The sequence below is a fragment of the Dipodomys spectabilis genome, unplaced genomic scaffold (genome assembly GCF_019054845.1).
Source record: "Dipodomys spectabilis isolate Male_0828 unplaced genomic scaffold, ASM1905484v1 ptg000140l, whole genome shotgun sequence".
NCBI classification, from domain to species: Eukaryota; Metazoa; Chordata; class Mammalia; order Rodentia; family Heteromyidae; genus Dipodomys; species Dipodomys spectabilis.
Genome location: NW_024870817.1, coordinates 21674634 through 21700077, shown reverse-complemented (window position 1 = coordinate 21700077; position 25444 = coordinate 21674634). Strand labels below are relative to the sequence as shown.

Sequence of the window (25444 nt, the reverse complement as noted above, 5' to 3'; positions counted from 1 at the left end):
TGAAAGAAGCAAAAGGCCATATCCATCATTCACTCATTCATTCTTCAAACTTCCATTGAATAATTATTCTATATAAGCCAGGTACTATAGTATGCACTGCGATGGATACAAAAAAGTCCTCAACTCCAGTCTGCTTCAGTCCAGGCCTCTGTGAGTGAGGGCTGTCCTCATTCTAATATGAAGTTATTTTCTAACTACATGAGTTTTATTATGGTTTGGATATGAAATATACCCGTAGAATCAGATGTTGGCCGGGCGCTGGTGGCTCACGCCTATAATCCTAGCTACTCAGGAGGCTGAGATCTGAGGATCGCGGTTCAAAGCCAGCCCGGGCAGGAGAGACCGTGAGACTCCTATCTCCAATAAACCACCAGAAAACCGGAAGTGGCGCTGTAGCTCAAGTGGTAGAGCGTTCACCTTGAGCTGAAGAGCTGAGGGACAGCGCCCAGGCCCAGAGTTCAAGCCCCACTACCGACAAAAAAAAAAAAAAAAGAATCAGATGTTGAACAGTTGGCCCCTATCTAGTGATGCCACTTTGGGAGGTTCTGAAATTTCAAGGGTAGTATTGAAAAAAGTAGGTCACTGAGGGCCAAGCCTTTGAAGCTGATACCTAGCTGCTGGTCCTGTCTCTTTTGGTTTTCTGTCTTTGGTGACATGAACAGTCCTCCTCCACCCACTCCCGCTGCCATAATGATGTCTCCAAACATGTGGGACCAAGTAGCCACAGAGTGTACCCTCTGAAGCTGCGCGCAAAAGCAACTTTTCCTCCCTTATTTCTCTCAGGCATTATTGGTCACAATTAGACAAAAGTAAGTAATGCAAGCTGGTAAAAAGTTCTTCTTGAAGTTCCTCTGCTCTCTGCCTCTAGGTAGAAGGCATTTGTCTGTGGGGAAAAACCCTAAGACCTTTTTAGCCTTATCCTAAACATCTCTTGACAGGGAAAATGGTTTTTCTAGCAATTAGGGACAAGCAGTGTGTCCCACCCCAGGAGAGGTCAGGTTGCTTGATATAAGCTTATAGAGTCAAAAATGACCTGAATTTTTGGTGGTGGTTGTTGGCTTTTCCTTTTGCTAAGCAAACATCTAAAGTACACAATATAACACACAAAAATCTGGATATCCAACATCTTTTTTGTCTTTTCTTTGCCTTTTTCTTTTTGCTTTTTTGGGGGGGTGGAGGGTAGGGATTTGAGCTCAACTTCTTGCTCATAACAAGTACTCCACCACTTGAGCCAGGCCCTCATCCGTTTTTTGCTTTAGTTATTTTTTCATACATGGTCTTATGCTTTTTGCCTGGGACAGCCAGAAATCCACTGTCTTCCTGTCTATGCCCCCTGCTTAGCTATGACTACAGATGTGTGCCACACATCTGACATTCCAACGTATTTTTTTTTAATTCAGAATTGAGTACCTGGCTCACTCCAGCAATCTTAGCTACTGAAGAAATTGAGATCTGGCGAATCATGTTCCAAAGCCAGCTTAGTCAGAAAAGTCCGTGGGATGCCACCTCCAAAACAACCAGCAAAAAATCAAAATGGAAGCATGGCTCAAGTGATAGAGAACCAACCATGAGCAAGCAAGCAAACTGAACAAGAGCACAAGGTCCCAGTACCAGAAAGAAAAAGAAAAACCACCAATGAAAATCTTACAAAAGGATTGTACCTCCGTGGTAGGATGATTTTGTCTGGCATGCAAGAGGCCCTAGATTCAATCCTCACCATTGTAAGATAAATTAAATACATATAAGTAAAAAAATAAAACAACAGGTGTAGATCGAGTGGTAGAGTGCCAGCCTTGGGCAAAAGTTGCTACGGACAGTAACCAGGTCCTGAATTCAAGCCCCAGGACTAGTACACACACACACACACACACACACACACACACACACACACACACACACAAATAAAATAAAAAAATGAATAAAGAAAAACCCTGCAGAGGATCTGGCTTTACAATGTGTATATCTGCCCAGGAACCTTGGCAAGAGTCTATGTCCACATGTGCTTCACTCTCCAGTGTACCCTTTCTACTCACTTGAATTCCACTTGTGATGTCCAAGACTCTCTGAGTCCTAAGGGAACATAAGAAAGAGTAAACCTTGACCAGTCTGCCAGCCAGTTAGGTTAACTTTTTTCCTAGTCTCACAGGTAGTAAGTGAAAGGACCTGCACTTCAGCCCAGGTATATTGCTCCATGTACCACAGACCCTCCCCCCCACAAAAGGAGGGGAACTTCAAACTGGGTAATTAGGGAAGTTGAATAAAGGAGCTATTTGTGAAGGTTGGATAGGTTTTAGGAAATGGAGAGTGAAAAGCAGTGTTCCCTTCAGAGAAGGGGACCATTTTCCCCCACCCCTATCAGCCTTGATAAAGCCAGAGGAAGTAAGTGCTCTATTTCCTTCTATAGGTCAGGAGCCCTGGTGGAACAAGAGGAGAAGGAGGAGGAGGTTCACTACCCCATGCATTCTCTCCACTTCCTGACCACCATGAGATGTGCAGCTCTGCCCTACCATGCTCTTCTGCTTCACCAGAGCCAAGAAATAACAGCCAGTCAACAGTGGACTGAAACTTTAACCAGGAATCAAAATAAACCTTTTTTTTCCTTTTAAATTGTTTTTTCCAGGTATTTGACACAATAAGAATAATAATAATAAAACTGAGTAACACAGCTGGTACCTGAGAAATTTCAGTCATGAGGAGGGACTCCCTGAGATCCATCTTGCCCCACAATGCACTCCATACCTTATTTACATAAAGAGATTTCTGTTACAACTGGAAAACACTACAGCAGGTGACCTGGTGGCTTGACCATCTCTTTGATCATTGTCACACACTGATGTGCAGCCACTAGCAGCTGCACTTCTGCATTTCTGGACTTCTTGTGGTACAGAAGCCACTGTCTTTTCCCAGGTAGCAGACCAGAGGACAGGTGAATCACACCTAGGAATGGCCTCCAACTGGACTGAAGGGAACTGATGCTTTGGGGGTGGAAAGAGGAAGAAGGGGAGGGGACTGTTTGAGGATGTCCTGTCATAATGATATCTAGTTGCTCTGACTAGAATTCTCTTTCTCCCGATCCACTTTCTAATGTGTATTTTTCTCCCAAATAGAGAAGTTGCACGTAAATCTTCATCTCAGGGTCAGAAGTAAACTAGTCCAGTCTGATTTTGCTTAATCCAGTGTTAGGGAATCTGATATCTGAAAGGGTTTCCTGTGTACACTACACATGTGTGTACACACACACACACACACACACACACACACACACACACACACACACAGAAAATTGCCAAGTTTTCTCTCAGCCAACTTTCCTATTCCTCAGCCACTCAGCTAGACTTCCCTGCCCCCTCCAAGAACAGGCTGGAGTACAATAAGTACAATGGAAACTAGAGGGAGTATTGGTACTGGATGTCACTCATCTTTCTGACCTCGCCCACCAATCACATCTGTGGTATGTGCTTCTGTTCTGCAAATGAGTGGCAGCAGGCCACTCATCCCTGCTCTGCACACCATGAATAACTTTCATAGGCTCCCAGGAAGATGACCCCATTCCTGCTCTTTGCACATGGCAGCAAGGAAACAACACTTGTTTTTTTCCAACCTATTCTGAAGGCTTAGGGGAGTGTGCCAGGAACAGACTCTGGAAGCAGCCAGCTTGTGGAGAAGCACATTTCCATTTAGCAAGCGCAGCTGTCACTCCTGCTGGAGGCTGGCTGGCTTAGCTAGGACTGCTAGTCTCGCCATGTGCCACCTGCCCAGAGGGAAAAATGTAATTTGCAGGAGCTTGGCTGCCCAGTCTAACCTAGCTCTAAGGTCAAGGATGCCCTCAAAGCCTCCCTGAGGATTATCATCTGCTTCATGAATCCTTCAAGAGATAGGAAGGGAAACTTAAGCACAGAGAAGTTAATTACTGGCTACCCAGCTCACACAGCTTCAAACCAAGGAAATCACCCTCCAAGGTCTTACTGGATTGCCTTTTTTTCCCACCTGAGGCAGAAATCATCCATCTCAAGGACTAACGCTGCACATTGTGATGAGAGGAAAAGTTCCTCTCCTTACTAATATGCTCATGATACAAACTTTGTGCATAAACTCAGGGAACCAATCCACTTCAGCCTATGAATCCTAGGTTAAGAATCATGGCTACCACAGAATAATCTTGCTTTTGTATATATCTGAAAGATTTTAAAGGATCCTTTATAAACTTCCAGTCTTCATTTTCCCTGTTCTGTGTGAAAGAACGTTCAACCTCCCCAGAAATCAGATTTTTTTTAATCTTTTACCACTATTTTAACTAATGTCATTAAGGTATTTTTCTTGTATCATTATTTAAACAATAAGGTGATTGAGGGGCTCTTGTCCTTTTGAAAGCAGAAAAAAACTTATAAAGACTCAAAGTTACTTCTGGAGGCTGTTCACATTCCTTGTTCTTGAAACAGGAAACAGAAATGCCTACATGCTTTTGACCTGAATTCCACTTTCAGAATTTTTTCAAAAAAAAAAAAAAATGATTTAGATGAGAATAAAAACTATGGGTAGAAAGCCACTTATAGCAAACATATCTTTAAGCATTAAAACAAAACAAACAAAAAGGATATAAAAGTCCCACAAAAAAATTGAAAAAGTACAACTAAATACATCCATTAACTTAATGGAGCATATTGAAGGATGGAAAAAATGTTAAAGTCAGGGACTGGGTTGGAACAAGGAAATTAACATCTTGATTGCTGTCAGTTGAGAGGAAATTAACATCTTGATTGCTGTCCTTTGTGAGGCCTTTGGGCAGGGAATGCCCCGGAGCTTTCAATTTGCTGGCTCTTTAGTGCTGCACTCTCAAAAGCAAGGGATAATCAAAATGAAAGGGACAACTCGGAGGACAGTGGGGGTGGGGGGGGGGGGCGGAAAGAGAAAGAAAGAGAGAGTGAGAGTGAGTGAGAGAGGAGAGAGAGAGAGAAAGAGAGAGAGAGGGCCTATATATATCTTCTGTGAAACAGGAAGAGATAATGCATCCATTCAAATATAAACAGAATAATCAACAAAAATAGTTCTTTCAGTTAGAATTACAATACCTGCAATAATAAAGTCTACAGAAACTCTAGAGATAAAGGAATTATCCAGAAAATGGAGCAAAAATTAAGAGAGGGGGAAAAAATGGAAGAAAAGATGAGCAATCAAGGTTCCTACTAGAAGCCGGGCGCCGGTGGCTCACACCTGTAATCCTAACTACTCAGGAGGCCGAGATCTGTGAATCACGGTTCAAAGCCAGCCCGGGCAGGAAAGTCCCTGAGACTCTTATCTCCAATAAACCACTAGAAAACCGGAAGTGGCACTGTGGCTTAAGTGGTAGAGCACTTGCCTTGAGCTGAAGAGCACAGGGACAGCACCCAGGCCCAGAGTTCAAGCCCCACGATTGACCAAAAAAAAAAAAAAAAAGGTTCCTACTAGGAGCCAACTACCTACTAGGAGACAAGTCTTCAGGGCAGAGTTTCATCAGGAAAGGCATATTTCAAAGCCTTGGCTTGGTAAGAGTCTTTAGTATCTTTAAGCATACAGGTGTCTGGAAGGTACCCCTTTTGTCACTTACTTTGTACCCTATACAGCTGCCACTATACCACCCAAAGTCAATATAGTTTGTTATCACTGAGGTAACAAATTGCCATTGATATCATCATTTGCAACAACATGTAATCATTACTTCAAGTTTCTGTGGGTCAGAAGTCCAATGCAACAACATGTAATCATTACTTCAAGTTTCTGTGGGTCAGAAGTCCAATGTGCTTCATACTAAAATTAGGTGTTGGCTGAGATGAGATCAGAGCTGGTGACTCAGGAAAGAAAACTCCCAGGTTCATTCAGGTTATTGGTAAGTTTAGTTCTCTATGATAGAGGAACTGAAGTCCCTATTTTTTTGCTAGATGTCAGCCAGCTCCTCTGAGGCCTTTCTGTGATTCTTACTCCTCAGTTATGAGGTATCAGATCCTTCTTAGAGGAGCTTGGACTTCACCTTCTGCTATATTAGTACTGACTCTTCTACCTTCCTCTTGTGTTGATTGCAGTGGGCTCATCTGGATGATCTAGGCCATTCCCCTGCCCAGTTAGGTTCTTCAACTTCCTGTTTGATTGTCCAAACAGGCAACAAGGAGAATTAGTAAGGAATTCTAATTCCACCTTTGTCTAGTACATAAGCCATACTACGAATACACCCCTTGGAGGTGTGCAGTGCAGCACTGTGTGTGTGGACAGAGACATTGATCCGCAGCTCACCGTCACTGGACATAAGCCGTCCTTTCAAGGCCCTGGTTCTTCCAAAGTCGAAGCTTTGACGCTGCTGCTACAATGGCTGTCCTGCGAAGGAACACATTCCAGTCTGAATCTTGTTGAGAAACTTCTAGAGGGCAAGGTCCACCATACCAGAACATACTGTGCAAGCCATTTCTTCTCTGGGGTCCAGAGCTCTTTCTAGTTCACAAGACAAGCTCCACTCACCTCAGGAGTCCCCATCTCCACATGGTGGTGGCTTTTCCTTCTTCCTTCCAAGGAATCTATCTGTGTCTCCATAGAAAAGTATCCCTCTCATCACAGCATCTATCCAGACCCCAATACCGAAGCTGGATGTGGAGTCCCAGGCCTTGCGGAGTGCAGCCCCTGCCTGGTCCTGTATTCCATGCTTAAGGCCATGAAACGGAAGTCAGCAGCTTGGAAGCTGGAGGGAGGTCAGGGAGCTAAGGATGGCATGTTTCAGATACATTTCAAGTAGGGTGTTAAAAAATATACTTGGAATTGAGTCTCTCTCAGGCTTTCATGCTTGGTGGCTAAGTTGGAAAATAAGGGGACGATGTCTCCAACTTGCAGGCTGCAGCCTAGGTACAAGACAGATCACAAGTAGCTTTGGGGGTTCTGCCCTACCTTGTCAATCCCTTGTTCAGGGCCATACTCAAATCCTCCTCTTTCCCACAAGTACACACCGCACTGTGTGACAGTGTGAGACACACACTGTCTCTGTGAATGGGGTAGGAGTAGGCACCTCCTATTAGAGTCTGTCATACTCAAAATTCAGAGAAGGAAATTTAGGGAAAACAAGTTGCCCAGAGACCCCCAGGAGAGCTGTGCTTCTGTGATATCTCAAGTCTCGGGACACAGAGGCAGGAAGGGCCAGAAGGATACCTGCTCCACCTCCCCCAACCCCAGAGAGGCCTCAGGATGCCCTGGCTGGAGTCTGAGAGGGGATTATTATGGGGATTCCTCCATTTGTCCTTTAATGTCACCTTTTCTCTCATCCCCAAGAGAGAAAGAGAAAGACAAGCCCAGGTTCCTTTTCACTTCTGAGAAGCCACGAGGTAGGGCATCTGCTATGATGAGAAAATCCAACAGCCCAACTCCTGGCACCTGTCCAGGGACCTGGAGGGATGTGTGCCTGGGCACAGTTTCCATAGCTGGCCTGACAACCAGCTGGCACAGCGAGAGCAAGGAGGGTCCTGAAGCTGCTCCGTCTGCTGGCAACGTCCCAACTTCCCCACACCCTCCTCTGCTCCATAAAACCATCTGGAAAAGGAAAATAAGGCCTTCTGCTTCCTACCAAGCTCCAGAGACAGCATGAGGGGCAGGGCCCCCCACATTCCTAGAGGAGGTTGTCCTGGAACAGACTATTGTCTTGTTTTTTTAGTTCCAAATAGCAGAAGTAAGTCACTAATCAGTGCTCCATCCAGCTGCCCTTGCTCTCCCCCACTCCCCACCCCCACCCTCAGTCCTAGGGCTTGAACTCTAGGCCTGCACTCTGTCCCTGAGCTTCTTTTGCTCAAGATTAGCACTTTACCACTTGAGCCACAGCACCACTTTTTCAGAGTAGTTTATTGGAGATAAGAGTATTATCAACTTTTCTGCCTAGCTTGGCTTTGAACCACAATCCTCAGATCTCAGCTTCCTGAGTAGTTAGGATTATAGGCATGAGCCATCGGTACCCGGTTTGTACTTGTTCTTTAGGAGCTGCTTCTACCTCCTGCCTATTTGTGTGAGGAGAGGCTTCCCCAAGGGCTCCTAGCCCTCCTCCCCTGCCCAGCCTAGTCTGGGATCAACCCTCAAAGAAGTGAGTTCTACCTTCAGCCATGCTGCACATTCAGTGGCTTTTGAATCCCCTGAGTGTGTTATAAAGCACATTGTAATTCTGCATGCACACGAAATAGTGTGTGTGATGATCCTCCTCAACAAGAATATAAAATGTGAAATTAGAAACAGAACAAAATTATTATTAAGAATAGGGCCAAACTTAAAGGCAGGATCTCCCTGAGGAAAAAACAAAAAAGCAAAAAACTCAAGGCTAGACATTAAAAGGAAAAATTCCAAAGATAAAGACTTGAAGTGAATTAGTGAGTTAAACACCAGGTTACTGGAATTCAGTAACTAGTAGTAAAACAATCAGCAAGTAATCTGCCATGGAGACTCTCCAGGCCAGGGGCGACACAGAAGGCTCAGTGACCTGAATAACCAGATTCAAACCTGACCTCCACAGAATCTGCGAAATAGGTGAGAGGGAAACCGAACATAATCGCCAAATTCCTGCTAACTGTGTAATTCTAATTTCTGTACCAACAGCCTGCTTGCTCTATTGCAGAAAAAAAAAAAAAAAAAAACGCCACCTGTGTGTGGCTTGTGTCCTTAAGTACCCAGCAGATCCGCATATCTGGGTTGCATTCCTAAACTCTGTGAGCTGGATGCAGAGGCCACGTGGCAATGAAGACTCCTAGCCTAACTGATGGTGTGTTGGGGTGTCTTGTTGGGAAACTGGGGTACTACAGTGTGGAGCTTCTATGTCTAACCTGCTCCCCAATGCTGCAGATGCTGCTGGCCAAATGGAAAGATACTAGATAAGATAGCATGTGGAAAACTGAGCCTTCAATGCATTTGAATAAAAATCTAAAACTCCTGACTCTAGCAGCTTGATTAGAACCAAGTATGATATCCTCCCAGGCTGCCCAGAACTTCTCAGAGTAGGATGCACTGCAGTAGGATAGCACTGCAATATAGCACTGGGCATATGGCCCCAAAGCCAAGGTGGCATTTGGCTGGGCTTTCATGACACCAGCAATTAACCAGGGAGTCCATAGGGGGAGTACAGCACAATTTGGGAATGTACCTGAAAAGCAACACTCTGCAACGGGCTTTTCTATACCTTCTCTCCCTCCAGCAGGGCCTGGCCAGGCCCCTGCAATTTTCCTAGCAAGTCCTCCAGGTTCATGAATTTTGTCTCTTGCCGGAGGTTATGGGTCAGCTAGCTCAGAGTCCAGACTGCAGCCAATGGGGCACAAACATTTTTCAATGACATCTTTTCCCCCTAATTACGTAAATTATACAAACCATATTAGAATGTTTTAAACAGAGAAATAATCCCACCACTCAAAACTCAGTTTTAGCATTATAGAAAATGCCTTTCCAATCTTTTAGATGAACCATCGTGATTTGCATATCACATTGCGTTCCTCAACCCCAAAAGTTAACATTAAAAATATTTGTCCATGGCTGGAAGGTGGCTCAGTGGTAGAGTGCTTACCTTGCATGAGGCCCTGGGTTCGATTCCGAAGCACCACATAAGCAGAAATAGCTGGAAGTGGCGCTGTGGCTCAAGTGGTAGAGTGCTAGCCTTGAGCTAAAGAGCTGAGGGACAGCACCCAGGCCAGAGTTCAGGCCCCATGACTGACCCCCCCCCAAAAGAATATATATGCATATATATAGTTATATAGAAGTATATACATCTATATATGTAGAGACATATATATGTATATATGTATATGCATACATGTATATACATATATATATTTGTCCATGTTAATTCTTGGACAACATGTTTTGAATAGATTCATAATAGACCTATGGACTTAGCATAATTTACTTAACAACTGCCGTATTTGAAGTTATTTTTTTCCAATTAGAAATAATTTCATTCTGGCCTTCTTTCCATTAAAATCTCTATCTCTATGATTTTTTTTATTTCCTTACAGTAAATTTCTAGAATTGGGATATTGGAGCAAAGAGTTTAAATACTCTTAAAGTTCTTGATATTGTTGAACTGATTTCAGAAAGCTTTAACAAATCTGACCCTGGGAAAATATGTACCCATATCAAAAGATGATCTGAATTTTGCATTGTCTTTTTATTCTTTCCCAACTTGGCAAGTTCAGAATTGTCTTTTCTAGTCTGCACCGATGAGTCTCAATAGGGATCAAACTTTTTCTTCTGATCTTAGTAGCTGTTCAGGTGTCTTCTGAGAATAATCTGTATGCATCCTCAGTGGGTCTATTTTATGGAAAAATGAGTATCATCACCTGATAGGATCCACCACTGGCATGCCATGGCCCTATTATGTCTATTGACATGCTAGCCCAGGCCAGTCATCTTCAGTACTGGACTGTGAACTTCCATCCACCTGTTTCTCTCTGAGTAACTGTGAGATAATGCAGTGTTTCTGGTATATTTTCTTAATTAACAATAAATTACTTGTCTTAGGTCCCATGTCCTCAGCCACCTTCTCTCTATTAAATTAAAGAAGAAGAGTCAAACTCATAAACAAAGTAAAACATTTTCAATTAATCAAAATGCTGTCCATCTAACAGTATTACTGAGATCATGAATTATACACAATTTCCAACGAATGCAGCAGAAGCAAAACACAATGCCATTTATAGAAAAGAAAATCATCTCTTTTTTTTTTATTGTGAAAATACTGTACAGAGGGGTTACAATTACATGGGCAAGATAGTGAGTACATTTCTTATCAAGCATTGTAGCCTCCTCCTTTGTTTACCCTTCCCATCCCCCCCCCACCCCCAGAAAATCATCTCCTGAAGCTTGTGACCGTCCATAAACCAGAGGAGAAACAAAGGCAGAGTCCTTTGCCCATCTCCTTGTAGTGATGAGAAAGAATGAAGCCACCTACTCCTAGGTTTAATTTTTTCATATCCAATGTCTTTCAAAATGGCTCTCCATCCAATGTAAGAGTTTAACTGACCTCATTTTCAGCATTTGTCTTTTTTTTTTTCTGTTGGTGGGGTTTAAACTCAAGGCCTGGGCACTGTCCCTGAGCTTTTGTGTTCAAGGTTACCACTCTATCCCTTTGAGCCACATCCATTCTGTTTTTGTTTTGTTTTTTGGGTGTTTTTTTTAGTTAATTAGAGATAAGGATTTCATTTTGTTTTTGTTTGTTTGTTTTTAGTTAATTGGAGATGAGAGTTTCATGGACTTTCTTATTCAGGCTAGCTTTGAACAGTGATCCTTACATTTCAGCCTCCTGAGTAAGTAGGAGTACAGTGGGAGCCACCAGTGCCTGGCTTTCAGCAGATACCTTATCATTAAATGAGAGAGAAGACATTTCTTGTTACACACATTAACAGCTAGCAATCTGGCCTCATCAGGAACTCCACGCTGAGGAAGGCTGTGACTGATACATGATTGCAGGGTGGGGTGGGTGCATCAGTATAGATAGAAGTCCCTTGCCTTTGTCCTCTAACGCTCCATCTCCCTCCTCTTTGGATGAGATAGAGTCAGTCACCTCTCTCCACTTGAAAGCCAGTCATTCCTGGCAGTTAGAGAGGCATTCCATTCTCTCCTGCCCCGAGGATGTTTGACTGGATCCAAATCTATAACAGTGATAGTTCTGGGAGGCAAGGAATAGAAATTAAAATCTAACCTTGTATCCCCTTCCTTTACTGGAGTGAGACAGGTTTATCAGTCCAAATCACTATTAACCGTACCAGCGCTTTAGTCCAAATTCCCTTCTCTGCAAACTGCAATGACATATATACCCATACCCCTCCCTCCCTATTCTCCAGAGCTCTGTGGGTGAGGCAGTGAGTGGGCACCAGTGCCCACCTGTTTTCTCCACTACAGTGGGCAGAGGCTGAGCCATAGAGCTCAGAAACTAGTAGCTTCCTGCCAAGAGAGTAAATTCCTCCAGTGGCCTTAAGATGGCCAGCGCTCATCTGACATCCTGTCCCACACACCCATTTTTCAGGCTAGCTTTATCCTGCAGGATGATGCTATTTACTAAAAGACTCAGGCTCATGGAGGCAATGTCTTTGAGCTCTAGTCCTCTGCAATTGTGGCACTCTTCTGCACAATGGCTAGGCTTATGCAGGAGAGCTCAGTAAAAGAGGACTGTGGAATAAGACAGATCGGACTTCCAGTCCTTACTGTGTCACTCATACGACCACAGATGTGTACATTACCTCCTTGAACCTCAGTTTCCTTATCTGTAAAATGGATGAACTCGAATTACCTCACAAAACTGGTGCTTCAGGTAAAGCAGCTAACCTAGGACCTCACATGTACTAAGCATTCAGTAGTAAGTGATGATGATGATGATATAAGTCTCACACAAAGAGAAAGGGACATACATTGATAATTAGAGCCCACTGACTCCTCAAATTCAATGATTCTCATGTTTTTGTTTTTTTTTAACAGTTTGTCAAGACTTCACATTTTGGCTTTGAATTATATAATCCCTGGAGAGCTTGCATTTGTTTCTTAATTAGGTGAAGCTGAGGACTGAACCCACAGCCTTGCTCATGTTAGGCAAGTACTCTACCACTGTGCTAATCCTGTATTTTATTATTTTATTGTGGTGCAAGGGATGATTTTGCTATTACAAAGAAGTATATTAATTTTCCTGAGGCTAGGGCTTAAAAGCTGAAACATGGTGCTTATACTCCTAAATTCCCTTGTACTTTTTCAGGCCATAAGCCTGAAACAAGTTATTGTCAGGATAGTGATCTGTAAGATTTTGGAGCAATCTATTTCTTGCCTCTCCAAGCTTTTAATGGCTGTTGGCATGACTTCCCTTGCAACTTCAGTTCCCCAGTCTCTGCCTTCTCCTCTGGGTCTGTTTATGCACATGCATGTGTGCGTGTGTGTGCGTGCAAGTGTGTGTGTGTGTGTGTGTGTGTGTGTTTACAAGGACATTTATCATCCATTAGATAATACAGGATAATATCCTCCCTTCAAGATCCTTAACTTCATTATATCTGCAAACTTGACATTTATAGGTCTAAGCCTTCTGATTATGGGCATGTAACTAACTTGCTTTCTCATTGCTGTGACAGAATGCCTGACATGACAACTTAGGAGAGGAAGGATTTATCTTGGCTCATGGTTTTCACTCAGCTCCATGTTTGGGGTCTAAAGTGATACAAAACCTGGCAGTAGAAGCATGTAGCAGAGGCTGTTTATTTCATGCTGGACAGAAAGTAGAGATACGAGAAAGCACCAAGAACATGGTACCACCCAGAACCCACCTCCAGTGACCTATTTTTTTTTTTCCAGCTAGATCCCACTACCTAAAATTTTCAGAATCTCTCAAAATAGTAGCACTAGCTGGGGAGCAAGCTCTTAACACATGAACTTTCAGAGGATGCTTCATATCCAGAATGTTAGGTTTTTAAAAAGAGGTAGCCGAGTAAGAACAGCACCAGCACTCACGTGGTCTCCAGGTAAGGGGTAGGTTTATTCAGTAGACCTGCTGGGACCAGGCAAGGTTGGCACTCCACGTGGCTGGGAAAGGCCTGGGAAAGAGAGAGAGCTGGGAAAGAGAGGAAAGAGCTAGAAAAGAGCAAAGAAAGCAGAGAGAGAGCAGAGAGAGCTAGAAAAGAACAGCAAGAGCTAGGTAACAGAGAGAGCTAGAATAGAACAGAGAGAGCAGAGAGCTAGAAACAAACAGAGAGAGAGCTAGAAACGAACAGAGAGAGCCTGGGCCTGCGCTAGGCCTTATCTAGAGTATGGGCAGGGAAAGGTGTGGCCACATCAAATTCAGATGTGACCTCAGCGGATGCAGATGTGACCTCTTCCAGGTGTCCCAGTTGCCTAGGTAATGCAGGTACTGGGTGGAGACTTTGCTGCGAGGAGGATGGAGTCTGCTCGCCATCCAGGAGTGGACCTTACACAGAATGTGTCAGGATGTATTCTGGGTTGGGGGAAAATACTTGTCTTAGTCTGATCAGGCATATATAATAAAATACTAGAGACTTATAAGTAATAGGAATTAGCTGAGCACTGATTGTTTATACCTGTAATCCTAGCTGTTCAGGAAGCTGAGATGTGAGGATTGAAGTTTGAAGCCATCCCTGGCTAAGAAATCTGAGAGATGCTCATCTCTAATTAGCTAGTAAAAAGCTGGAAGTGGAGTTGTGGCTCAAGTGATAAAGCATTAGCTAATTTTGCTAATTAGCATTAGCAAAAAAGCTAAAAAAAAAAAAAAGAGTGTGAAGCCCTGAGTTCATGCTCCAGTACTGGCATGCATGGATGGATGGACAGACAGACAGACGGACAGACAGACAGACAGACAAAAATTTACTTCTGACAAATTCTGGAGGCTGACAAGCAAAGATCATTGCGCTGGCAGATTCAGTATCTGGAGAAAGCCTACTTTCTAGTTCATAAATTGCTGTGTACTCACTGCCAAAGAATCAGGGATCTCTCTGAGGAGCTCTTTCATAAGAACACTGATAGCATTCATGAGGACTCCATCCTCATGACCAAAGCAGCTCATACATACCATTACTTTGAGAGCTAGATCTTTTCTTTCTTCCCTTCTTCCTTCCTTCCTTTTACTTTTTGTTTTAGTCTTGGGGCTTTAACTCAGGCCTGGGTACAGTCCATGAGCTTTTTTTGCTGAAGGCTAACACTCTACCACTTGCGCCATAACTCTATTTCAGGCTTTTTGATAATTAATTTAAGATTAGAGTCTCAAGTACTTTCCTGCCCAGATTGGCTTACAAATACTTCAATCTTCAGATCTTAGGCTTCTGAGTAGCTAGGATTACAGGCATAAGCCACTGGCCCCCAGTGGGAGTTAGAATTTCAATGTAAGAATTTGGAGGAGACACAAATATTCAGATCATTGCTTCATCATAACATGGACTTGAGAATCAAACTAATCTAGATTCAAAACCTATACCCTGTTCCATATAATACACTAGTTGGTTAACTTTAACATCTTTGAACCTCAGCTTGTAGAAAAAGACCAATAATGCTTATTTCTCAGTACTTACTGCTTGTGAGAATGTGTAAAAGGTACTCAATAAATGGTTCTTATTACTAGTGGTATGTTTACCCTGCTAGGCTGCAAGCTTCTAAGAGAGGCCCCATCTGTCTCTGCTTCTCTTCAACTTCAACACAAGTCTTTGGTGTCTATTCTCAGTGAATACAGGATAAGAAACTAGTGCAATAATTGGCCTAAGCAGCCACTATCACTTATTGCATAAATAGTACCCTTCCTAGAAATCCCTCCCTGTGACCTCATTCCTAGAGAAGGCAGGGTAGCTGCTCTGGAGAAGAAGTCTACTCTGATTTAATCTTGACAACTGTTTGAAGTAGAATTGGTATGGCAACAGAAAAATCTAGTCCATCAGTAAGACTGATACTGACCATAAAATTAGAAGTAAATAAAAGTCAAACACTAAAGTTTTACTACGACAATATGCAATAAGTTTCCTGTCAATGAGAAATATCATCTTTTCTGTTGGCATGTCAGGATTTTATGACATCAACGAAATAACCACAAAAGAATGTATCTTGTAATGCAACCTTTCCTTACCAATCCACCAAAATCCATCTCTCTCTTTTTTTTTGTAATCTTATTTTTATTTTTTGCCCATCCTAGGGGTTGAACCCTGGGTCTGGGCACTGTCCCTGAGCTCCTCCTTTTGCTCAAGGCTAGCACTCCACCACTTTAGCTACAGCACCACTTCTGGCTTTTTTGAGTAGTTTATTGGAGATAAAAATCTCATAGACTTTTCTGCCTGGTCTGACTTCAAATCCAAGTCCTTAGATTTCAACCTCCTGAAGAGCTAGGATTGTAGGCATAAGCCACTGGTGCCCGGTGTCCTTGAAAGTATTTTTATATCCTGGTAATATCAAGATATTCCAGACCCATCTTGATATATCCTGCCTTAAAACAGGCAAGGTGTTTTTCCTCAAGTCCAGCCTTTACCCCAGACATGAGCTGGAACTCAGGTGAGATACCTGCAAAGCAGCCCCTAGTCCCCACAGAGATAAAAGTCAGAAATCCACTGTAATCTCTGACCTGAATTCCCTGAGCTGCTAAACCAACATCCTAGGGGTTTAAGAACTCGCCACATCTGTTAGTCAAACACAATTCCTTCTGGACGTTGGATGTACAAATGGAAAGAGGAAGAAGAAAAACATAGAGAAGGAAAAACTTGCCTGGGGGAAGGTCTGAGTGGGAGTAGAAAGAGGAGGAAGAGATGGAAAAAGGGACTGGGGAGATAAAGGTTCTACAGCTAAGCAAATGTACATGGCAAGGCTTTTAGGCAAAGTTTGCCTTTTTGCCTCCTGATCCTCCTGTGTAAAATGGTATTTGAAAAGTCACATCCATAGATTATTTCAGAATTACATCAGGTACACGTTAAGTGCTCAACTACCAGCATCTATTATTATTAGTTTATACGACTGGACATCCAGAATGGACTATGAGAAGACATTATAGATCCATGTAGAAAGTCCTTTCATTCTTTCCCTTGCTCTTTCACAACTGCTCTTCTGCATATGTATTTTAATCTGCTATCTTCCTGCAGATTGGCTTTCTATGTCCTTTATGCCTAACACATCACTAACATCTGTTAAGTTTCTTAATTTCTCAATTCAAGGCAGCAGCCAGCCTAAATCCATATCCCCTGAGTTCCAAGTTCAAATTTCCAGGGAGAGACTGAATTGCCCAGCTAAGATACAATGTAATTTAATTATTTTCTTTTATAAACACTGTGGGATATTCTTACAATAGTTGTAGCTATCTAGTATTAATTTCTCAGAGAAAAGTGTGCTGTATAGTTTTCAACTATCCCAGGCTGGCCTCAAATTATTCTACCTCAGCCTCCTGAGTGCTGAGGTTATATAAGTGTATATCATCCTGCCTGGCTGGTGTGCTACTATGTGTGGGTGTGCACCTGTGCACATGCCAGTTTTGGCACTTGAACTCTGGGCTGGAACTGAGCACTGTCCTTGAGCTTTTTTTGCTCAAGGCTAGCTAGCACTCTACAAGTCACAGATCCACTTTGGCTCTTGGGGGTGGTTAAATGGAGATAAGAGCCTCACAGACTTTTCAATCAGTGCTGGCTTCAAACTGAGATCTTCAGAGTAGGTAGGAAAACAATGCCCAACTTGGTATGCTATTTTTATGAGATCTGATATATATTGCTAAATGTCCTAGGCAATTTGAACCACAACATAGGAAAATGCCAATTTCCTCAAAGTCATCTTTAACATTTAGAACATTACTTGATAATTTGGTGAACTTGATCATTACTAAAATATTACTTGATAATTTGGTGAAACAAATCTTGATATCTAGTAAGGTAAACATTACTTTCATGTTAATTGTGTTTTTCTAGTAGAGTTTTTGTTTTGGGTTTTTTTTTTTTTTTGGTCAGTGATGAGCCTTCTGAACTCTGGGCCTGGGCGCTGTCCCTCAGCTCTTCAGCTCAAGGCTAGCACTCTACCACTTGAGCCACAACTCCACTTTTGGCTTTTTCTGCTCATGTGGTGCTGAGGAATGGAACCCAGGGCCTCATGCATGCAAGGCAAGCACACTACCACTGAGCCACCTTCCTACCTCCATTTAAAGACATTATTACCACACGCTAACATTGCTTATATTTCCCTGGTCAATGATATGAGTATGGTAAGCATGTGCCTTTCTATTGTGCTATAGCCTCAAATCTTGATATGCTTAAAGTTCAGACACTCAAATTCCTGCTTCCCAGCACCTAAGTTTACATGTCTAAAACATGCCATCCATTACATACCTATCACCCCATTCCATATGCACTGCCAAATGAATAGCTTAGACAATTCAATCAGCACCAGCCCATCACAGGGCACCAAACCTCTTCAGCTTTGTCTTTCATTACCAACATTCCCCAGTCCTTTTGCTCACCCATTTATTTGTTCATTTACTTAGTCACTTCCTATATTTGTTGGGTACCTCTGATATCTCTGACATGGATAGGAGTCAGTAGGAAAGCAGTCAGGGAATCGAGGCATATAGAACTCACAGGTGGTAGGATAAGCGGACAAACCACAATCTGCCTAACAACATTATGGGTGCAGAGGACTGTAAAGAGTAAGGAAATAAGGATGGAACTCTAAAACGTTAGGATACGAAATCTTTGGTGCCACAACCTTATAGGACACAGAAAGGAGACAGAAAGGAGACACAAAGCCATTTTCAAGGACTCCAATTCTATTTAACTCACAGCTAATCTTTACGGTGAGAAAGTCAGAAGGCTGGGAAGGGCCTGCCCTCAGGGAGCTTGTGTTCTGCAGTGAGGAAAGACAAAGTGAACGAATGAATGAATGATAACAACAACAACGGGAACAACAGGTTGGATGGTGAACATTACCGGAATAAAGCAGGGATCCTGGGAGAGCTGGAAATCCTAGAGTGGTGAGGATGGAGAGAGGGGAGCCCACGGCAACCCAAGAGAGAAGCACTTCAATAAGCAAAAAATAACTGGAAGATTATAAGCAGGCACACACTTCATGAACTTGAACTAATGCTGACACAGAGCATGCAAGGGGGAGGATGATAAAAGCTTTAGTCAGAGGTCTCTGAAGCAGGGATAGGCACTAGAACATGTAGGGTTTTGCTAGCTCCTGTAAAAAGTCTGATTACTCCTTTGAATGAGGTAGGAAGCTATTCAGAAAATAAATTATGCTTCCCTAGAAAGCTGCTAAAATCTTTTATCTCAAGTTTTTACAAGATGACCTTTCACTCTACTATGAAAAAGACGGGTGAATGGATATAGCAAATGTAACATATACACAATGGAATATTTACTATTCAGCCTTTATAAAGAAGGGAGTCTACAATATGCAACACTTTAAGTAAATAACCAAGCAAACATACGTAGACAAATACTATGTGATCTCACTTATAAATGGAATCTTAAAAGTCAGAGTGAGGGTTATGACTTAGTGATACTGAGCTTGCCTAGCTTGCATGAAGCCCTAAGTTCAATCCGGGGGGAAGGGAAGAAGGAAGAAAAGAAGCAAGCAAGCAAGAGTACATTTGTGGTTATCAGGGCCTCCAAGATTTGGCTGATACAAATAAAAGAACACAAACATTCAGTTAGGAGAAGTTCGACAGTTACAGTACAACATGTTAAGAATAGTAATATAGTGTATGTGGGGGGTGGGGAGGGGTGGGAGGGTGTCCCAGTCCTAAGACTTGAACTCTCCTTGAATTTTATTTGCTCAAGGCTAGTGCTCTTCCTCTTGAGACATGACTCCACTTTTGGTTTTTTGGTAGTTAACTGGAGATACGGGTTGCCCAGTCTGGCTTTGAAATCACCATACTCAGATCTCAACCTCCCGAGTAGATAGGATTACAGGTATTAGCCATCTGTGCCAGGGTAACACACATTTAAAATTGCTGATAGACTCCCCCTTCCCCCCAAGTCATGGGGCCTGAACGCTGTTCCTCAGCTCTTCAGCTCAAGGCTAGCGCTCTAGCACTTAAGCCACAGAGCCACTTCCAGTCTTTTCTGCTTATGTGTTGCTGAGGAATTGAACCCAGGGCCTCATGCATGCAAAGCAAGCACTCTACCACTGAGCTACTTTCCCAGTACCAAGAGGATAGATTTTAACTGTTTTTCCCACCCATAAAAAGACAACATCTTCATTAGTTTGGTTTAGTCATTCTAGAATGTATACTTATTTATAATTTTTATTTGTCAATTAAAAAAATCAGCACTTAAAAGAGACCTGACTAACATTTGAAGGCAAAACCTTTAGAAAATAGTAACTGGAAGGCAGTGTCTATAACACAAAGGGACAAACATCATGGTTTTCAATTTTACATTTTATTAAAGTACAGAGTTAACAAGCTTTGAGTTTTCTACTTAGGAAAAGGGGTCAAGTTCAGGTGCTTATAGAAAACCTACAATTAAAAAATCAAATACAAATTCATAACTGGCTCTGTGGCTAAAGGAGGAAAAACTACTATAACAGTTAGCAAAATCTAACCATATCAGACACCTTTATAAACTTCAAACAGTAGGTTTACCACACATATTACATTTTCAAATTCTAATATAGCAAAACGTAATCACAAAATTTAGCTATAGTTAATTGTCTGTGAAAAAATTTTAAAAAATTAACAAAGTATGACTATAAAATTTTGGTAGTTTTTCTTGCAAAGTAAAAAAAAACTTAAATCTTTATTAAAGGAAAACAAAACAATCTTCTTAAATTTCTTATAAATAGCTCTCAAGACATATATTACGTATCTGCTGTAATCTTTCTTTACCTGAGAGAACTTCCCAGAATCCCCTATCCCACAGGGCAGTGGGAAAGACTTCTTCCATCACAAACAAGATCTCATTTCTAGGGAAGTGGATTTGGATATATGCATTTTACTTTTCCTCAATTAAGTTTTATCTGAAATCTGCTTTAAAACAAAAACCCAAACTACCTCTTTGGTAAAGATCAAATATTTCAAAATGAAGGTTTCTGTGAATGAAGACAAAAAGAGGAGAGGGGAGGAGGAGAGGGACAGATCTAAGGTCTGTGAGCAACTCTACTTCCTATGAAGTCATAGGTCCAAAATTAAGTAGCTTCTATCCGCTGAATAAAACACTCACTAAACTAGCAAGTTACAGAGAAATCCCCCAGAGAACTCCACAAGCCAAAGGCAAATGCATTGGCCCTCATGGAAGACGTTCAGGGTCTCAGCTCAAGGTGAAACCCTTCTTGACTGGGGCTTGAACTCTGGGCCTGGGCGTGCTGTCCCTGAGCTCTTTAGCTCAAGGTGAGTGCTCTACCACTTGAGCCACAGCACCACGTCCAGTTTTTCCTGGTGGTTTATTAGAGAATGGAGTTTTACGGACTTCCCTGCCTGGGCTGGCTTTGAACCGAAATCCTCAGATCTCAGCCTTATGAGTGGCTAGGATTACAGGCATGAGCCACTAGTGCCTGGCTTATGAGACCATTCTTGATTATAGGCAAAATCCTCTTTCATTGCCAAGAGGAGACATCAGAATGAGATACTATTTAGAAAGGCAATAAATGAAGGAAAAGGGCCCAGGACATTTAAATATAGGCTCAGGAATTCCCTTTTCAGGGTTACGTGAAGCACCAATGGTGGTGGTAAACCGTCTGGCCAAACATTAAATACATATATCACTTTTAAAAGGCAGAGGGTAACAGGACGAGGAGGCAGGGAATGAACACTACACTGAGGTCACTTGTCACAATGGCCTCAGAGGAAGTAAAAGTACACGATTCCGAAAGGGGACCCCTCTGCAGGGAAGAGAACTCCCCAAGACTCAATACCCACCTCGACCTCTCCTTGTCAAGTCTACGTACTCTATTAAAAGCTCCAAACACTTCTGGCAAAACAAATCCTCAAGAGGATTTCCCAAGAAACTGTGAGGTTAAAACCAAAACTAACCATCTATTATTACAAAAGCTTGACCCAGTAAGGGTGTGGTAAGTTTCTCTGATGGATTATGATAGAAAATACTATCAAGTTTTGAGTTGGGTAATGCGTCTAAGCTCAACTACACCCCTGTAGGATTCCCCACTCCCTAAGCTTAAGTGTTTTACTCATGAAAATGAGTGAAGCACTTATTTCCCACGAATGCAGAGCACAAAAGAAACATTAAAAGAAACACACCTTTTGTTTTTTTAAAACTTCAGCTTCCATGACTAAGGGAATCTGACCCAGCAGCTTTGGGGAATGCGCTTTCACAATTAGCTACAAAGACTTGTAGAAAGCAAAGGTGTGTTATTTTAAAAAAAGAAAGAAAAAAGAAAAGAAAAAAAAGAGTATTAAATGGGTTAATCAAATACTATTGTCATCAAAACGCGAAGCAACTGGCACACATTTTCCAGTTTAAGTTGTAACAGCACAAAAGGTAGGTTTCTCTTCCTCCCTCCCTTCCTCCTTTCCTTTCTTCCTTCCTTCCTTGCTTCCTTCCTTTCTTGCACTCATTTCTTTTTTTTTGTTGGTTGTAGGGCTCGAATTCTGGGCCTGAGTGCTTCAGCTCAAGGTGAGTGCTCTACCACTTGAGCCACAGCACTACTTCCAATTTTCTGGTGGTTAATTGGAGATAGGGAGTCTCACTGACTTTCCTGCCCAGACTGGGCAGGATCCTCCGATCTCAGCCTCCTAGTAGCTAGGCTGACAGGCATGAGGCCAGTGGCATCAAGCTCAAAAGGTAGGTTTCTTAAACTTATGAATGCTGACTTAACACCTGAGTATTGTTTCTTGCGATTATAGTTAGTAAAGTCAACTTTTTACATACATACAGATGTACATATGTACTCTCAGCCCTCAGAGCAAACCTTGCCAGTGCAGTAGCACAGAGTGAGATGGAGAGCAAGTGTAACTCTTCCTCTTGTGCCAGAGATTACAGTTAGAAGAGACATATGCCACAGACCAGAAGTTACGTAGCTGGAAAAGGAGAATGGGCTGGCTGCCTGAGGAAGGGGTAACAATGAGCACCACTGGCACTGTCCTCTCGTTTGTATTTCTCTGAACTTCTTTCTGCAGAGGAAATGTGGCCAACAAAGGCAAGTGTAGCAATGTCTGGCCTGGTCAGTGGGCCTTGACCTAGTATGAAGGCCAGGTCTAAAGTTATGTTAGCTGGATGCCAGAAGACAAATCAGGGTTTTACTGTTCATACCACCCCTTGGGCTCACCATCTGCTTCCTAAAGGTGACTTCAGCTCCTCAGAGCCATCCCCTCAAAGCATTGCCCCCGGCCCCCCAGGCCTCTCAGGCCAGGGAAATACCACATACAGCCTCCACTTTCTGAACCTCAAGGAACTCCTACTCCCTTCCTGCTGCTTAACCAGGGCTTCTCAGGGTTAGCATGAAGCTATTCCTTTGAACCGTTGAGTACAAATCCCTTTGAACTCCTGGTCTATAAAAAGAACTTTGAGAAAGGTGACAAACAAAGCTTTCTCACGTGCACATATACTCATACATGACTTTTTAAGACTGAATCTCAAACACTGGCAAATAAGGCAAATGCCCAATGGAATTTTCCCCAATATTCATCCCCTCCTCTTTGGTATTCTTGGCAAGGAGGTCAAAGGAGTAGAAAGGAAGAATTTAACTAATTTTCCCCTCCAGCATTTTTGGCACGCCGAAGCTAGGCTTAGGTGTGGCCCCACTTAGCCCAATGTGTACAGAAGAACACAGGAAAAATGTCTGAGCTCAGGAAGAATCTTTCCACCCTACACGTAACAATAGTAGAAATATCTCCAATAGACTTCCACAGAGAAAATCTCCTGCCTCATTGAAAACATCAATACTGAAGATGCCTATCTTGTCTGTGGATGCCCTGTATGGCTTAATTAAATGCCTTCAATCAGCCACCTTTTCTTCTAAGTATACATGGTCCCTTCCACAGCTTGACTGACAGTATGTCTGACCAGTCCTATTTAGGAACAGCCCCAGGATACACCTCTTCATACATCTACTCCAAGGAAAGCATGTGGACATTAATGGTGTGCTCATATTGCAAGCTCTTTTGCTCCTACGATGTCAACCAAGGACTTGAAGTGGAAGAGAAATGAGAGGCTGACCTTAACACCTGAAAGGGCGGTAGCAGGCTTCAGTTAAGGAATGACTTTTCTTTTAAGGTTCTTAAAGTATTATTAATAGCACAAACAAGGAAGAAGTAGCCCTCTGTTGCTGAGGCAAAGATAATATGAGTACTGTTCCACAACTGGGAACAGCAGCACAGATAAGCGCTTTGCTTATTGCAGTAACTCTGATCATGGAGTGATAATATGGTAGGAACCCCAAGAGTGGTGATGGTAAATTGTGCATTTCACATTGTTACAAAAATGCTGAACCCCAAAAGAATGAGGAGTCCTCTGAGACCAATGAGGCAAAGAGGGAAGGCTGTGATTCCCAGCATCACAACCTCAAAGGGAAATGCTGGGGGAGGGGGAACACACAGGAAGTGGCACTGAGGGTGGATTTGAAGGCAGATGCTTCCTCTTGTACCCTATAAATACCAGGAAGCTGTGAGCTGGGATCCTCTGGAGACCAGGCTCCAGGAGGCAGAGGAGAATAAAGGGGCAAGGGGCCTGGATTCTCTCAGAGGCTGCATATTTTTAATAATAAGGATGAAAACAATACAGTAATTTTTATCCCTAGGAAAATGTGTTGTGTTCTCAGCTCTATTTTGGTATAAAACACATCTATGGAAAACACTAATGTAACTACTACCTAGTAAGTAGGGAGAAGACATAAGAATACATACACTACCCATTAATTTGAAAATTTCAATTCCTTTAGGTCAAGTTTCATTTTGAATGTCAGAAAAATTAATCTAATTAATTAATCTCTTGTTTAAAAAAGTGAATACGGGGAGATTTCCTCCCTACCCCGAAACCTTTTTCAGACCCATTTTAGACAGCCAGAGAATTTCAGCTTTTCGTAAGACAACAGTTGCCGCTCAAACCCCTGTTACACTTGTTCACAGGACAGAATTTCAGGGTACAAGCCTGCTGATCCACAGGCCTGCTGATGTTGTCACACGGAGAACTGCCGAGAAGGACAGCAGAGGGGAGCCACCAGCGTCCACAGGTACAACAGCACACACATCCAGCAGGAGGCCATCTTCACCCAGAAGATGGACCAGCTTCCACTGAAGAAGGTCTCAATGCTGGCACTCTCATAGCTGTTGGAAACAAGACACCCGGCTATGGTCAGAGCAGGAGCAGAAGGTGGGATAGGAAACATTTCTCTCTGCTACCAAGTGCCTCCCCATCTCCAGCTCCTAATACCCTTCCTTCTCCTTTCTTTTCAACAACTTAATGGAGATATAATTCATACTCTTTTCAAAAATACAACTTAATGACTTTTTTTTAAATATATTAATGGACTTGTGCAATCATCACAATCAATTTTAGAACACTCTCAGCTGCCCTGCCATTCCTACTACCTCCCATCACTTTGCATTTATTAACCTACTTCCTGTGTAGATCTGCCTTTTCGGCCAGTCCATATGGATGCAATCATGTGGCCTCTTATGATTGTTTTTTCTACTCAGCATTGTTTCCAAGGCTCTTCCATGTTGTAGGCAGAGTATCTCTTAACTGAAATGCTTGGGATAAGAAGTAGTTTTTCTGACTTTAGAATATTTACATAGCTGTTAAGAGCCAAGCAAGTCCAAAATCTGAAATGGTCCAACATATTGTTTGACTGTCATGTTAGATTTACTAGAAATTTGAAAAATGGGGAGGGGGAAAGAGATATATCTGAAGCACAAACAAGGCATTGTTTCTCTTTCACACAAAATAAAGAGATTTTTTTTGGGAGGGTCCGGACGTGGGGCCTGAACTCTGGGCCTGGGCGCTGTCCCTCAGCTCTTCAGCTCAAGGCTAGCGCTCTACCACTTGAGCCACAGCACCACTCCGGCTTT

General features: G+C 42.6%; 1 protein-coding gene across 1 annotated transcript in view; it reads right to left on the bottom strand.

Annotated features, from left to right (window-relative positions):
- Window positions 1-24109: 24109 nt before the first annotated feature.
- Serinc5 (serine incorporator 5) overlaps window positions 24110-25444 on the bottom strand; it is a 96219-nt gene continuing 94884 nt past the window's right edge. Inside the window, exon 12 of the mRNA XM_042691025.1 lies at window positions 24110-24700. Coding sequence (XP_042546959.1) covers window positions 24553-24700 — 148 coding nt within the window. The 3' untranslated portion in view covers window positions 24110-24552. The remainder of the gene's footprint in view (window positions 24701-25444) is intronic.